Source organism: Scardinius erythrophthalmus, assembly GCF_964197995.2.
Source record: "Scardinius erythrophthalmus genome assembly, chromosome: 17".
NCBI lineage: Eukaryota > Metazoa > Chordata > Actinopteri > Cypriniformes > Leuciscidae > Scardinius > Scardinius erythrophthalmus.
The window spans coordinates 17579657-17596712 of record NC_138237.1 but is presented as its reverse complement, the minus strand read 5'-3'; the positions used below and the strand labels follow the sequence as shown (position 1 = coordinate 17596712).

The 17056-nt window shown below is 36.2% G+C and overlaps 1 protein-coding gene and 1 pseudogene across 2 annotated transcripts; one reads left to right on the top strand and one right to left on the bottom strand.

The window, feature by feature from the left end:
* Positions 1 to 5535: 5535 nt before the first annotated feature.
* On the top strand, positions 5536 to 10570 carry LOC308705422 (carbonyl reductase [NADPH] 1-like; annotated as a pseudogene). The gene is made up of 4 exons (XR_014032266.1): positions 5536 to 5959; positions 8452 to 8632; positions 8719 to 8842; positions 9443 to 10570. The product of XR_014032266.1 is annotated as a carbonyl reductase [NADPH] 1-like (transcript).
* A 907-nt stretch (positions 10571 to 11477) lies between these two features.
* Positions 11478 to 15899, bottom strand: tgfb1b (transforming growth factor, beta 1b). The gene is made up of 8 exons (XM_081390037.1): positions 15588 to 15899; positions 15014 to 15505; positions 13998 to 14264; positions 13388 to 13459; positions 13176 to 13311; positions 12918 to 13068; positions 12722 to 12832; positions 11478 to 12642 (listed from the first exon to the last, which is right to left on the bottom strand). The coding sequence occupies exons 2-8, from the start codon at positions 15354 to 15356 to the stop codon at positions 12595 to 12597; spliced, it is 1128 nt and encodes a 375-aa protein (XP_081246163.1). The 5' UTR covers positions 15357 to 15505; positions 15588 to 15899; the 3' UTR covers positions 11478 to 12594.
* Between the last annotated feature and the right edge of the window lie 1157 nt (positions 15900 to 17056).

Here is a 17056-nt window from a genome sequence, read left to right as displayed (position 1 = left end):
ACAGGTTAATAAACAGTTACAATTAAGTCACTTACATTTTAGATGCAATGTTGACTGTTTTTGTTCTGTTTCAGCAGCGAAAATAGTTAAACAAAGATCACGGCAGAACCATCACGCATCACGTGTTTTCTCATAACTGAACGATTCAGCATTTTTAACGAATCGGTTGACTCAAAGATTGAATGATCAATCCATAAACATCTGTCTTAATCATGATCGACTCATTCGAACAAATCGTTTGAACGAATGAATCAATGACTCGCTTATTAAGATGGATGCCTGGCGACACCTAATGGCGGTTTAGTGTTGTTTAAAAGCATCATTCTTTCCCACATGTGTGTGATTTGTGTGTGCAACATTATCATTATTTTTCTTACACTATTATATTAGCGATTTAAAAGCACCCACTCGTGTCACACGTCGATTAACCGGTGGGAAAATATCCTCAGACCTAATACATGTATATTTAAATACAATATTGGCCTACCTGGTAAAAAATGTATATACTATTTTGATGTCCTTTTGGACACAAGAGGGCAGTATAGCCCTATGTTTGCTTTTTTGTTGAACCAAATAGCACTAAATAGCCTGTTTTAACTTTTTCATTCTTCTTGAATTGCAAAAACAGAATAAAATGGGTTTAGTTGTGATATTTGTATACTTTTATATAGAAATAAATGGTATATAATTACATTTTTAGAAGATTTTTAGTGTTTCCTTTTTGGACATTATTTAATCCCTCGCCATAGCAAAACCGTTTGAGATATTTATTATCCATTCACAATTTAGCATATTTAATATAGTTTCATCATGTTGAAAAAGTTTGGTACGAATAAAATAAATAGTTTAAGAGGAGTGGCTAAAAATTCAGAGGCTGATTTTGCAAAAAAATTCACATTCAGACCAAAATATCTGACTTCCTGATGGCCAGAGCTATTGAATGTAAATTAGAAAGTTGTCCGGCTTGATGAGAACAATATACAAACTATTTTTTCTTTACTGTAGTTAAAACTAACCCCCCCACTTTTGTCAAAAGCATGTTGAAAGTGACACACTTCCTGCTGCCAGTTGGTGGCGCTATAACTTTGACTCACAATAGCTACATCCATCTGATCGGCCTCTTACCACGAACACACTGCTGAAGTTTCATCAAGATCAGTTAATGTATGCAGAAGTTATTCCACTTCCGTGTTTCTCTTTTCTCGCCATAAATTCGATTCCTCGCCACGGCCAAACCGTTTGAGATATCAAAAATCCGTCCGCAATTTAGAATCCTCAATGTCTTGACTACATGCACACCGAGTTTGAAGGGGACACGGTGAATTTTCTAGGAGGAGTATTTCACATTCCACAGCAAGCGTTTTCCAAACAACCCATAATAGCCGACTTCCTGTTGGGCTGGCGTAAAACTTGACCGGGGTAAAGTTGTTCGGCCCGATGAGATCTATATGTGTACCGAGTTTCATATTAATTCATGCGAGCGTGTTTGATATATGGATCAAGTTTTAGAACCCCGTTCAAGGGGGCGCTGTTGAGCCCCCCAGCCACGCCCGGGTACCAGCTTCAGCCCGGCCCTGATGGCCGTGGGTTCTGACCTGTGTGCAAAGTTTCAAGAGTTTTTGAGCACGTTAAGGACCCCAAAAGCCCCTGAAACCTTGATTAACAATATAAAAGCAATAGTCAAATCCCCCCCTCCCCTCACACACACACAGACACAGAGAGAGGGAGAGAAAATTCTTCAGAAAATCCACATTCAAACCAAAATATCTCTCTTCCTGTTGGTCGGAGATGGTTCATGTAAATTAGAAAGTTGTCCGTCTTGATGAGAACAATACACATACCAAGTTTTGTTGCTGTTGATAAAACTAACCCCCCCACTTATGACTAAAGGTGGCGCTACTGAGCCCCTCACCACGCCCGTTTCTGAAACTTTGCACATGTCTACTGGATAATAAATGTGATGTGTCTGTCGAGTTTCATGCAATTTCAAGTATGTTAAGAGTCTCAAAAGCATAAAAAAAGAATATTAAAGTTTGATGCGTTGCCACGGCAACAGTATATAAGATATCAATAATCCTTTCACAGGTTTACATCTGCCGTGTGTCTACATTGTACACATAAAGTTTGAAGCAAATCTGGTAAAAATAAGACAGTGATTTCAAAGCATTTTAATAGTGATGTACTTCCTGCTGCCTGTTGGTGGCGCTATAACTTTGACTCACAATAGTCACATCTGTGCGATCGGCCTCTTACAACGAACACACTGCTGAAGTTTCATCAAGATCAGTTAATGTATGCAGAAGTTATAACACACTTCCTGTGTCCCTTATTCGCCATAAATTCGTTTCCTTGCCACGGCCAAACCGTTTGAGATATCAAAAATCCGTCCGCAATTTAGCATCCTCAATGTCTTGACTTCATGCTGACCAAGTTTGGAGGCGATTGGATGAATTCTCTAGGAGGAGTACATTAAATTCCACAGCATGCGTTTCAAAACAATCCATAATAGCCGACTTCCTGTTGGGCTGGCGTAAAAAGTAAAAGTACGAAAGTTGTTCGGCCCGATGAGATCAATATGTGTACCGAGTTTCATATTATTACATGCAAGCGTGTCTGATTTATGGACCAAGTTTTCGGACCCCGTTCAAGGGGGCGCTGTCGAGCCCCCCTGCCACGCCCGGGTACCAGCTTCAGCCCGGCCCTGATGGCCGCGGGTTCTGACCCGTGTGCAAAGTTTCAAGAGTTTTCGAGCATGTTAAGGGTCTCAAAAGTGCCCGAAAGGTTGACAGAAAAATAAGAATAATAATAATAATAATAAATAATCCTACCGAAAACAATAGGGCCTTCGCCCTTTCAGGGCTTGGGCCCTAATAATCCTACCGAAAACAATAGGGCCTTCGCCCTTTCAGGGCTTGGGCCCTAATGAGCTTTGCTCACCCCGCCCCTCTGTTCTGTGCGTACACCGTTTCTAACACAATAACCATAATGCGTTGTTCATTATAAACGTGGGATTATGAATTATATTGAGAACGTCGTACACAGAAAACATGCTGTAATGTACCCAGAGTGTAAACAGCCGCATTCATCGTGAAGCGTGCAGCAAGCGATTTGCAAAGATTAATATAAATATTAATACAAAGGTTAATAAAACGTTACACTCACTTCTTCTGGAGGTGCAGCAGGAACACGAATAATTGGTACCGATCCTTTTTTCAGGAACAGCTTCTTAGCAAAACCAGCTTTACTTACCCTTGTTTGTAAAGCTGTCTGGTGTGAAATGATTGCAAACATGAAAGCATGGAGGTTGATCGTGGGGAATCCCCGCATCAATGCTTTGGGAATATTCCATCAAAACATCAAAAAGACTGCTGTTCCTTATTACACCCAAGAACAGAACGCCACAATCGCTTAGACGCCATTCTTCTCCAGCATATCAATGCACTATGATGACAGACGACAGCTCGCTCACGAGCGAGGGCGGGTCTGTTGAAACGCTGCTGTCAATCAACAATCATGGGAGGGGAGTCGATTTTGTGACGTCACAAAAACGAACAGCTTGATTTCAGAGAGGGTCAAACATATAAGGAGATTAAAAAAAAAAAACACTGGATGGATTTTGATCATTTTATGATGGTTGTGTACAGGCACTGCCAACACACATTTCAGTACAATCAACTTGTAAAAGTGCATGTACCATTATATGATCCCTTTAAAGAATCCTCAAATTCGACTCAATCATTGCCTCTCTCCTGTTGTATTCACCCTTCTTATACTGTCTATGGTATTCACATGGTTGTATAGTTATATTAATTTATGTTTTATTAATTCTGTTTTTTGAGCATGTTTGTGAGCTTTTGCCCCATATAAATATATATACACACAGATCGGTAAGATTTTTAATGTGTTTAAAAGAAGTATCTTCTGCTAACCAAGGCTGCATTTATTTGATTAAAAATACAAACAAAAACAGTCATATTGTGAAATATTATTACAATGTAAAACAGCTGTTTTCTATGTGAATATATAGTTAAGTGTAAGTTATTCCTGTGATCAAAGCTGAATTTTCAGCATCATTACTCCAGTCTTCAGTGTCACATGATCCTTCAGAAATCATTCTAATATGATGATTTGATGCTCAAGAAACATTTATGATTATTATCAATGTTGAAAACAGTTTTTTACATTTCTATTTCATGATGCTATGATGAATAGAAAGTTCAAAAGAACAGCATTTATCTGAAATGGAAAGCTTTTCTAACATTAAACACTACCGTTCAGAAAAGTTTGGTGTCAGTAAGAATTTTAATTTTATTTTTTGGGGAAAGAAATCAAATAAATCAATACTTTTATTTATCAAGGATGAGTTAAACTGATCAAAAGTTACAGTAAAGACATTTATAATGTTGGAAAATATTCTATTTTAAATAAATGCTGTTATTTTGAACTTTCTATTGATTAAAGAATTTTGAAAAAAAAAAATTGTACACAACTGTTTTCAACATTGAAAATAATAATGAATGTTTTTTGATCATAAAATCAGCATATTAGAATGATTTCTGAAGGATCATGTGACACTGAAGACTGGAGTAATGATGTTGAAAATTCAGCTTTCATCTGAGGAATAAATGACATTTTAATACTAAAATAGAAAACAGTCATTTTAAATTGTCATAATATTTCACAATAATACTGTTTTTTTTATATCAAATAAAAGCAGCCTGTGTGAGCAGAAGAGACTTCTTTTAAAAACATAAAAAATCTTACCGATCTAAAACTTTTTATATATATATATATATATACTACTGGTCAAAAGTTTATACCAGTAGTAGTTTATACCAGTAGTATATATATATATATATATATATATATATATATATATATATATATATATATATATATATATATATATATATATATATATATATATATATATATATATATATATATATACTATATAAGTTTATACCAGTAGTATATATATATATATATATATTAATGTTGTACTTTATTCATTTTGTGTGATTTGGATGTTCAAGTTGAATGACATAATTATTTCTCAAAAAAGGCAAACTACAGCTATACTATATAAACTGTAAATAAAACCTTTAGCTGTAGTTAGCCTTTTTTGAGAAATAATTATGTCATTCAACTTGAACATCCAAATCACACAAAATGACAAAATGAATAAAGTACAATATACTTTAAATGCATCCTTATTTGTAACAGAACAGCATTTGAACACGTTACACTATAACATTCAATATTATATTTTTTTTAAACATCATGCATTTAAGTTACGAGTGGGCAATAAAAAAGCTATCAATCAATGTTATCAATGAAAGCAAAAGTAAGCATGACTTGCACTTTCTTTTGTTGACAGTTTTAGAGGAGGAGCTACGTGACTTAAACACATTTCATCCTTTTTACAACAAACTTAACTGAACAAAAGGATTTAAGTAAAAGTAATTAAGATACAATAGGTGGCGATAATGCTCATATGGTTGCAAGTCGCCAATAAAAAGAAGAAGAAGAAGAAGAAGGAGCTACGTGCGCTTCCCAAAGTCCGGAACGTTTCAGACTAGCATTTCAAACTAGCATTTCAGCATTAAACACCAGAGTGCAGATTCTTTATTTTCGTGACTTAATTTCTTCGCTTAACGCCAGACAATAGAAACCCACAATGTCCAAAAAAGTGGCTGTAGTTACAGGGGCTAATAAGGGCATCGGACTGGCAATTGTTAAAAGGCAGGTTTCAAAGGAGATATTCTCCTCACTGCACGGAATGAGAAACTTGGACAAGAGGCTATTGCTGGACTGCAAGCGGAGGGGTGCAAAAACGTAATCTTCCATCAACTTGATATTTGTGACCAAGGAAGCTCTCTAAAACTCAAGAAGTTTCTGGGGGAGAAGTACGGCGGCCTGGATGTTCTTATCAACAACGCGGGAATTGCCTTCAAACGTTAGTTTTGTATGCTCTGTTTTTACCTGCGTAAATCTTTGAGCCTTAAATGCTCTGTCAAAAAAAAAAAAAAAAAAAAAAAAATTGAACAATTAAAACAGCCTATATTATATTATATTATGAGTGTTGGGTAAGTAGTCTAGTCTAGATGGAAATAGCGTCCACGCGCACCCCCCGGCTTTTTTTATGCCACCTGATTTTTTAAAATCTTTAAAGTGTCTATTTTCAGAATCTGCCAGGTACCAAGCTGAAATAATGTCCCAAAGGCTTCATTTTTAACCCTTTGCTGCACCCGACCGGAACCCGAAAAATCAAAAAAATTATATAGAAAGCGGCATAACATTTGAAGTAAACAACATACACAGACAAATGAACACATTTTCCCATACAATTCTGACCCCAGGAATTTAATGGAATGGTTATTTTTGACATTCGACAACATATTGACCCTATTTCTGGTCAAAAATAGCAGAAAATGGCCAAAGATGTGTAGAGGATCAACTATATTTTCGTTTTCTCAAGCGCATAGGGTGATTTTTTTTTTCCACAACCTGTTATTTTTTTTATCATTCAAGTGTCTATTTTAAGATTAAATTGGGTGCCAAGCTGAAATAATGTCAAAAATGCTTTATTTTTAACCCTTTGCACCAAACCCGAAAAATCTAATGTGATATAAAGTGCCATAACTTCTGATGTAAACAACTCACAGAGACAAATGGACACATTTTTCCATACAATTCTGACCCAGGGAAATTGTTATTTGTTATATTTTACAACATCTTGACCATATATGGTCAAAAACAGCAAAAAAAAAAAAAAAAAAAGCTCATTTGATTTTGACAACGTTTTTATTATACTAATAGCAGCCTGAAATGGGGTTTATTTTAACCTTTTACTGCACCTATCCCGAACCTGAAGAAATTGAATATAGCTTTACTTTTGAAGTAAACAAAACAAAGCAAATTAACTTAAAAACCAAAAACAAAAAAAACTACAGAAAAAAATCCAAAAAGGTCCAAAAAGTTGACTAACTGCCAGTTTGGGAATGTTGGGGCTTTGCAGTTGGCAGTTGGTGGCCGTTGGTTGGTAGGCTACCTGCAGATCACCATCTCCCACTCTCTCTTTTGGAACAATTTCAGTAAGTATTTGAAACTATAATTAAGATGTACCTTTGTAGTCATAACTAAGTCATAAGTAATTTTTCAACAGTTTTTACTATAATAACAGGCTTTCAGAAAGCGAGAAGCTATCATATCTGAACAGTATCCGAGATATGAGACTCTGTGAAGCAGCCAGTTCACCATACCGCATGATGGATATTTGATAACAGATTCCATTATCATTAGAGGACTTGCCTTTGGATACAATTGGCTATCACCAATACTGCTATAAAAGCTTTACAGGGAAAATAGATTGTTTACAAGTGTCAAAGGCTTCTACATCTGGTGAATCATCATCATTGAAAAAGGACTCTCTGCGCCATGTCAAATCTCTGTCAATTCAATCTGAAGGAGCTCCAAGAAGGTGTTCCTTCTTGTTTCCCAATCAGTGCATTTTCTGTGACAAAGCAAAATCCAAGTTCAAGGGCAAGACTGAAGAACTTACAAAGTTTCAGAGCTGGAAACACAAGGAACCAGCCTGGAAAGTTATTGAACCTAGGGCACAGGAATTAAAGAAAGAGGCTCTTTATCGCAAGGTGCAGGACAAGGGCCTTTTTGCAATGGAGGCTAAGTATCATCTATCATACAGAAACCACTTCAACACAGAGTACCAAACCCATGAGCGTGGAAGGGAGAGAGCAGAAAAGGCAGCAGACAACATTGACAGCCTGCAGGCCCAGAAGACAGCAGCACATAACAAGTCGTATTGTGTGGTAAAGGATTACATTCTTAGGAATGTGATTGAATGCAAAGAGGTTGTCAAGTTAAGACCCATGTGCAACTTATACATGAAGACATTGGAAAATCAAGGTTCCCTTTCGAGAACGGTCAATTCGTATTGCGTAGCTAATACGCAGTGTTAAACTCCTTTCTTCGAGAATATTGAAGTTAATACTTTAAAATGCGTGCAGCTGCACAGCGAACACAGCAGAGCGTCTAGCTCGCCCATTGGCTGTGCTGCGGCAACTGCACAACCTATGGCAAAGCACCTCTGACGTGCGACCCAATCAGATGACTTGGTGCCCAACAACGTCAGAGCGCGCCTGAAATATATATATATATATATATATATATATATATATATATATATATATATATATATATATATATATATATATATATATATATATATATATATATTTATATTTGCATTCCACAGTGCCGCTTTTTAAAATATTTTTTATTTAAACATGCATTTAAAAAAAAAAAAAAATGCGTCTCTAGACCCTTGATTTTTTTTTTTCATTCAACATTTTTTTTTTTTTTTTTATGTTTTTGCAAAAACACATTCTGCATCCGTTTACACCCATTTGAAACTCTTTTTTTATCTAGATTCCGCAACAGAGCCATTTGGAGAACAGGCTGAAGTGACCATGCGCACCAACTTCTGGGGAACACTGTGGGTGTGTCATGCTCTTCTGCCGATACTTCGACCCAATGCTCGAGTGGTCAATGTGTCCAGCTTTGTTAGCAAGAAATCCCTTGACCAGTGCAATCCTGAACTACAGGCAAAGTGTGTGAATCAATTTTTACAATAAGTGATAAGGTAAAGTAAACAGCAAATCAAGTATTTTTTGTTTTATGTTTACCTTTGGACAGATTCAGAAATAAAGATTTGTCAGAGGAGGAGTTGTGCCTGCTGATGGGAGAGTTTGTTCATGCTGCACAGACAGGGGATCATACGGCTCAGGGCTGGCCAAACACTGCCTATGGTACCACCAAGGTAACAAACATCCTTATTTGTCCTTGGCTGCATCCGAAATAAATAAAAAAAAATAAAAAATGTTGCCTCCCTATAGGCAGTATACGGAGGTGGAAAAGTAACAAGGCTTGTCCGAATCCAATGATCATGTTATGATCCTGTACTGCGATACCTTCCATGACAGTTGAGCTAAAAAATAAAAATAGTATCTGAAAATTGCAGTTGGTGGTCAGTTTGTGTATAAATGTATGTTTTTGACCAACTTTTTCCACCTTTTGTGGCATTTAGCGAGAAAAATTAGTATTGTAGTATATATATATATTAACTTAGTTATCACAAAAGCTCCCTTTATTTAGTTGTAGATCATTAAACCGTTATGCTGCCTTAGAATTCTATCCAAAATCAGTTTTGTGTGGTCCCTTCATGCGCAAACGCGGCCTGCAAAGTCATTTGCTGATAGGGCAGTGCCAGCAAGGCAACAGTTCAGCTGCCTAAGCTTTCGGATGCAGCCCCTAACATACCAAGAGCCTGATTTGCTAGGTTGTGTATTTAAGCAATAAGCAGGCCCAGACAAAAATCTGTCAGAAAAGAAATTGTTTTTGTTTTCTGTCTCTTTTTTAGATTGGTGTGACTGTGCTATCAAAGATCCAGGCTCGAGTTCTCAGTGAGACGAGGCCAGGTGATGGTATCCTTCTGAATGCTTGCTGTCCAGGATGGGTGCGGACTGACATGGCTGGACAAAATGCTACCAAGAGTCCAGAGGAAGGAGCAGAAACTCCTGTGTATCTGGCCATGCTGCCTGAAGGAGCCAAAGAGCCGCATGGACAGCTAGTGTGGGATAAGACTGTACAGGAATGGTAGAGTGAAGAAAACAGGCGTCATCAGTTCATTCCAACTAAAAAAAAAATTTCATGATTACATCTGACTTTTCCAAAATACACTGACATGTTGACATTATGAGATGCATACTGTCAAATTTTACTTCTACTTCATGAAATTACATTTTAGAAAGCTCTGACATGTACTTGGCACAGTTTTCTTGAAAGTTCTCCATATCAGATGTTCAGTATCTTTTCTGTTTCTTGGGTCATTTTGTTTATCTCACTAAGATAAATAGAAGATAAACAGATTTTGGCCTCAAATCCTTCTTCCACAGAACAGATTTTACTATCTGCACAAACTGAAATCTCTGGATACATTCCTATTTTATGAAGCTAAATGAATATTTAGTTTTGTGATCTTGAATTGTAAGTAACAATTAAAATTGGTTGTCAGCTTGACTGCATTCACATTCTTCATGCACGAAGGTTATTTCTGCTGATGTCATGTGCTTGTTTTAGGATACTTGAAGCATTTGTTAGTGAAATATTAACTGTATTATACAAGATTGACTTTTGTGCCCTGCAATTCATACACAATTATACCAGCCTCCTTATCAAGCTTTTATTGGCTCAGACTCTGCTTTTGAGAAAACAAAGCCATCGTAAAACAATCCAACTTATAAACGGGTAATATTTGGCAGTATATTGTTTAACAGTTTATTGGCCAACAGAAAGCAGTTTTCATTTCAGAGGATTAATTATATCTCTGTCAGCTAAAAGAGTTTGTTAGTGTAATCAACTTCCCACAGTTTCAATAAACAGGAAACCATCTTGTTTGGATCATGGTCACAATATTACAACACTGAAGTCAAGTAAAAGCAAGAATATCTTATTTCATTCACTACTTTTAGTTTGAAATAAATAGATAAATGTTTCCTTATGTATTTATTTTGTCTCACCCTGTAACTGGATGGCAGGCTAGACAAGCACTTTTAAAACAGTTCTGAATCGTAGGGAAAGTATAGTTGATGTGTAACCAGTAGAGGGCGCCAAAGATTTACATTGTGTAAATGAATTAACATGAGGACTGGAAAAGCCTGCAACACAGTTCCTTGCCAGTCGAATAATTATACTGAAAACTTGCCAAAATATCTTTCATCAACAAAAATGTAATCCCTTTAGATGGCTTTTCCAAAATATATCAGTATTCATTTGTCAAAAGTGCAAGTAACACTACTTTATCTTCACCCCAGTTGTGTCACTAGATGGCAGCATAGGACACAAATTTAAAGAATCCTCAATATTTATATATATATATATATATATATATATATATATATATATATATATATATATATATATATATATATATATATATATATATATATATACAGAGAGAGAGAGAGAGAGAGAGAGAGAGAATATATGAAGAGTTCAGATGCAAAAGCCTCTAAGTGCCATCTGAAATTTTGTTCTAGAATGATCATTTTTATCAAGCTTGTATATTTAAGTTCAGCAATTTCACTTAAATGGCAATGAAAATAACCTATTAATAGTCATTTAAGTGAAATTACTGAACATAAATATATGAACTTGATAAAAATGATCATTCTAGAAGAAAATTTCAGATGGCACTTAGAGGCTTTTGCATCTGAACTCTTCATATATATATATATATATATATATATATATATATATATATATATATATATATATATATATATATATATATATATATATATATATATATATATACTGTAAATAAAACCTTTAGCTGTAGTTTGCCTTTTTTGACAAATACCTTTGTCAGAAAAAAAAAACTTTAACCAGGTTTAGTGTTTTGTTCTGCTTTCATATTTAAAATATTTAAAAACAATATTAAACATTTTTCTCATATTTTAATGATTTAATCAAACTTGCATGGTCATTAAAACAAAAATTCCCTTCGCGCATCACTTTTGGCCATTACAGTTTATTTTTTTCTCACCTAATAAACAAGATAATTCATTGTAGTTAACTGTTATTCTATTCTATTTTCAGTAAGATCATTAAATAAAATGCTGTGTACAAACATACCGGCGTATTATACAGCATTCAAACATACCACCTTTAATTCACTTCCTTTATAAAATCGAACAACAAAAGCCTTGCCAGCTCTGAAGCCACAACAAAATAGCTGGCAGGAAATTGCCTTTCCTGAACACCTGTAACAAATGTGGAGACGGGGATAAACAGCTCAACATACATTAAAAAACATTGAAGGGTGATCACAATTATACAGCATAAAGTTACACCAACAGCTCTGGCTCTAAAAAAATTAATTAATTACAAAACAAAAGCAACTTTTAAAATAATGAAAAAATAATTTGCAAGCACATATTAAAAAAACAAAGATGTTTTTTTTTTCAATGCCAACAGCATAACTAAGCATAAATTGAGTCCAGGCATCAGAACAACGAGTTAAAGCAATGCTTATTGTTGACCTGGAAGTACAGAATCTTCTGAAAACAGAGCTGAGAGAAATATAATTTTCCACTTTATTCAGTCTGTACAGTAAACACAAGTCCAACAGTTTTCATTTGGAAAATTTTATTCAGACGTTTCTGGGAAAAAAAGAGACAGGTGTTTTAATGTTAAATAAAACTATTTAAAACCTACACCTGAACTGTGGTGAAAATGTTCAGTCACAATATGATTTATCAGCTAAATAATATGAAACATTTTGGGCATCTTTATATCAAACAACGAATATGTCAACTTCAATGACATGTACAGCATGTAAAATGTTATTCACAACATAAATGTACAGTACAAAACAAGCAATACTACAATATCTAAGTGTGATACAGTGTTGACAAGTTGACAAAAAAAAAAGAAAAAAGAACAGGAATAAAATCGCTCCCCTCAGAAAATAATGGACCTCAAGATCAGGACCAGATGGAAACGATACTTTCAGCAACACTTGCAGGCCTTCACAATCATATTTGACAGCTGTTCTACCTGAGAAAAGTTACATCGAGCATTAATTAGATTAAGTTTCTGTTGAGCACTGATGAAAGTGATAAAAATCAATTCTGACCTTATGTAGTCGCCCCACATAGTAAAGGATGGTCAGTGGCTCTAGAACCTGAGGAACGCAGCAGGGTTGAGCAGATGCACCAGGATTATGATGCCTATACAGTGCAAGAACCTGTAGGCAAACCAAATCGGACCATATCAGACACATCATTTCTAAACGGTCCAGTTATGAAACATCTGTTAGTCCTGATTGGTACCTGTGAGTACTTGTTTTCCGAAGTCCAGACGTAAGAGCAAGAGCCAGTGCAATAGTTGGCATTGTAACCAGAAGGTTCATGTATCCACTTCCAGCCCAGGTCTTTGCGGAAGTCAATGTACAGGCTCCTCACACAGCAGCCCTCAGACTTTCTGCATTAAGTAAAGGTGGCACACTGTGAGGCTTTTGATATAATACATAAACATTATATATAAAAATAATGTCAGTTTTCTTTCATGCTGAATCATAAAAGGCTCACTCGGCACAAACTGCATCAGTTTGCCGTTTTCTGCGAGATTTTGGGCTGTGGCCGTCAGCAGGAAGAGACATTACCAAAATGTGGGGCATTGGCTCTGGTAAGGGGGCTTTGTCACCTCTTGGTGATAAAGATATACCTGCATACACAAATAGCAATATTAGCTTGTTCTTTCAACCTCAAGACATACAGGATTTGAATTTTAACTCACAAACCTGCGATTTTGAATTGAAAATCCTCAGTTTTACAATTACAGGCCACCTTCAACTGAAATCCTTGCTCCGCCTCTATGAATCACATTTTAGAGAAAGTTTAATTTGTCATGGATACATACACTTCTTTGTCCGTGTTTTGTCAACATCAAACTTAAATAGAAAAAAAATCTATCAAAATAAAATGTGACTGCAAAAAGACCTACACCAGGAAGGGTAACAGGTTTCGAATGTGACAGGTTTGCAAATTTTAGTTTGTAGCAGTGTTAATTTCAGCTTATTTATGTACTATCTGAATATATATTAATATTTTGAATTAGCTTTTATTTTTATGATCAGATTACAAATCACGTGGTAACAAGTTTGCGTCCAAAAGCTTATTAAATGTAGTAAAGGTTTTTTTTTTTACAACGTTTTTAGACTATTTTAGTGGGAGGTCCAAGATTGATACAGTCGAGAGGGTCTTTTGATGTGTTTTGCTAAATGAGCTACTTGTCATGCTGTGTTAATTTTATGATTTTATTAGAAAATAGTTTCTGCCAAACATGGGATGTCTAGCTCTAAAATACAGCAAAGTGTAGCGTAGCTTGTGGCAGGGAGCACTGATTCTTACCCGTTTTCTGCAGCCAGTCCTTTAAGGTCGACGTCACATCAAACGACACCCACTTGCCACTCATTTGATTGGAAATGAAGCGTGAATTCAGGTAGCGAGCCTTTTCCATAGTGTCCTGGTACAGCTCCAGTCTCTGCTCTGAATTAGGCATGTTAGGCTCCTTGATGCGCAAACGGAGCTCCACCTGGGAGACCATGGGGTTCGAACCCAATTTGTGCTTTATATCTGTGATGTTGAACCATATCAACCGATTTGGGTTCTCCTTCACTGGTAATTAGACAGACAGCAAAACTGATTGGAAATATGTCTAGAAATAAGTATGCATTTTACAAGACATTGTATGGAGTGCTAAAAGAAAAGTAGAGAACAAAAGATGTGTTTTATGAGAATGACAGCAGGGCTCCATATGTACCAATAAAACAGCCATCCTGCACAACTGATATGTTGGCACTTTACAAAAGTAATCAGTTTACAAAATGCAATCAAAAGGTAATACTTCAATGATGACTCAAATTAATCATAATCATCTGAAAAAACGAATACAAATACAATATATTGAATAACAGATCAAGGGGTTTTGGAGCTGAGTGATACTTTTTTTTTTTATCTAAAAATAAAAAAACATATTACTGACCACAAATAAATAAATATCTAATGTTTGTGAAAAGCATGGGAAACCTCAAAATGAGTGACTGCAACCAACACTAAACCATTCCCAACCCAGTATTGTCAGACCAAATATGGATTTAAGACACAATAATAGATCAAGGGATGATTGGATCTGAGTGATACTGTAGTTTGCCAAGAAACATTAAATCCAGGATCTGAGTCACTTCATTAGCATTCTCTTAGCAGCCTTCCTTCCTGTTTGTGGTCAGATAATTTGCACACACCCTCAGCTCTCTGAGGAAATCAGCAGGCACATGGCATCTTAGGCTCTAACACTAAGAAAGGCAATGTTATAATAATTCAATAATCAACAGGCTAGACAATAGAGAAAGGACAGACCCACTCACTCGGTTTCATCGTGAACTTGTGAACCTCTTTAGCATAGTATCCCTCCTCATTAGGATCTTCTATAGGCTGGTGTACAGGATCTGCCGCCTGCTCCTGGTTTAGCTCTACAGTGCTGTTATACACTGAGATCAGTTCTGCTGGGATGTTTTCTAACTCCTTTTCATCATCTACTTCTGGTTCCTTAGGCAGTCGTAGCTTGCTGAGTATCTGTCCTCTAATGGCTTCAATGCGCTTTCTCTTTATCAGTTCCAGGTCTAAAGGATTGCATGTTGACAATGCTTTGCTATAGTGCACAAATCCCAACAGGCACTGGAATGCTAGAAATAAGCTCTCCGCTCTCATGGTCAGAGTTGCTGGAATTTATCTTCAGTCTTTGAGTGTATCAATGGATGGTTAAAGGGTCTCGAGCACTTCTAGATATAATGGTGTCGTCACTTTAGCATTGCTACAGCATAAGCTGGTGTTGTCTTCTTTACTTCAAACCCAACGGCCTGAATCAGAAACCAAACATTACTGAGATGTGGATGCTGGCACAACACACAATGGATCTGGAAAAAAACAAACACAACTCACCAACGAAGTCAGAGGTCCAATGAGCGTACACAATGGATGTCCTCACAAGCCACCATGCTTAATTTATAGTACATAGTTTCCACTCGATAACCTCAACGGTTTCTTGTGTCCCGCTCAACAGAAAAAAACAAATACCCGTATTTGAGCTTCAAAGTAATATCAGATATTTTCGCGTGCCATCCTCTTGTTCTGAACAGTTTGCTCTCAACTCAAGGAATGACAAAAGAGGAAAAGGAAGCAGCACAGTTTAACCAAATGACACAACACTTCCTTTTTAGCACAGTAGTTTCCCCAGAAGATTTACCCCGCACTGCGGACAATATGTGAGGCAAAGTGTTTAGTTCAACTCATGATGGCATTCACATGCCTGGAGTCAGCTGGCTATTGCCATCCACCCAACAAAGAATTAAACATTTAGAATGAAACAAGATGTTATGAATTCTTCCTTAATTAAACAAGAATTCAGGATAGAATCCTTAACAACCCACTTATACTACATTAAAGCCTTCTTAGGCCTGTTCACACCAAGAACGAGAACTATAAAATACCTATAACAATAACTATAAGCATCTGCACCAAGGCACGATAACTTTCTATTTATTAAGTGTGCAGTGCAGTTATGACGTCTTCCAATTTCTCACAACCAATTTCCAAATGCTCAAGCTTTTAAAAGTCGGGTGGATTCTGATTCATAGTAAATTTTTCTTTTTTATTCATCAGCTGAAAAAAAAAATCTGAAAGTGATTCCAATGATATCATTCCTCTATGTCATTATCGATATTCTCATAGAATTAGAATGATTTTCACTTTATACTATATGCTTTAAGACCCGTTCACACCAAGAACGATAATTATAAAGATAATAAGCATATTAGCATCCACACCAATGCATTAAAACTTTGTTTATAATTGCATGAAGTTCCTACAAACCGGGTGGGGGATTCCGATAGGTGGTCACTGTCTTTATCGTTCAACAGCTGGGAAAAAAAGTGAATCCTTTCCAGCAATATTGTTCCTCTGTGTCATTATTGTTATAGTTGTAGTGTGAACTTTCATATTTTCATAGAATTAGAATGATTATTATTTTTTATTCACATTTGTGAGAACAGGATATAATAGTCGGGTTGGACATCACACAAAGTCAGCCATTTATTACGTGAGAAAAAGTGTTAAATACAAATGGGGGTAACCAGGTTAAAGTGAGTAGAGTTTACCTGGTCAGGTGATCTCAAATTGGCGACCCTCTCCATTGCAAAATCGAAGAACAAATGGGTATGATGTAATTTTTTAACACAATTTGGCCAAACAAGGTGCTTGCCAGTGCAAACGTTCTGGAAAACTTCACGCTGAACTGTGATTGGTCCATGACAATTACGTAAAAGGTAGCTGTGCTCTGGGGCTCTACCTTCTTTCATGTGGAAATTCCGGTGTTGTGCTAAACTCTGATGGCAGTTATTGTGGCCTTTAGG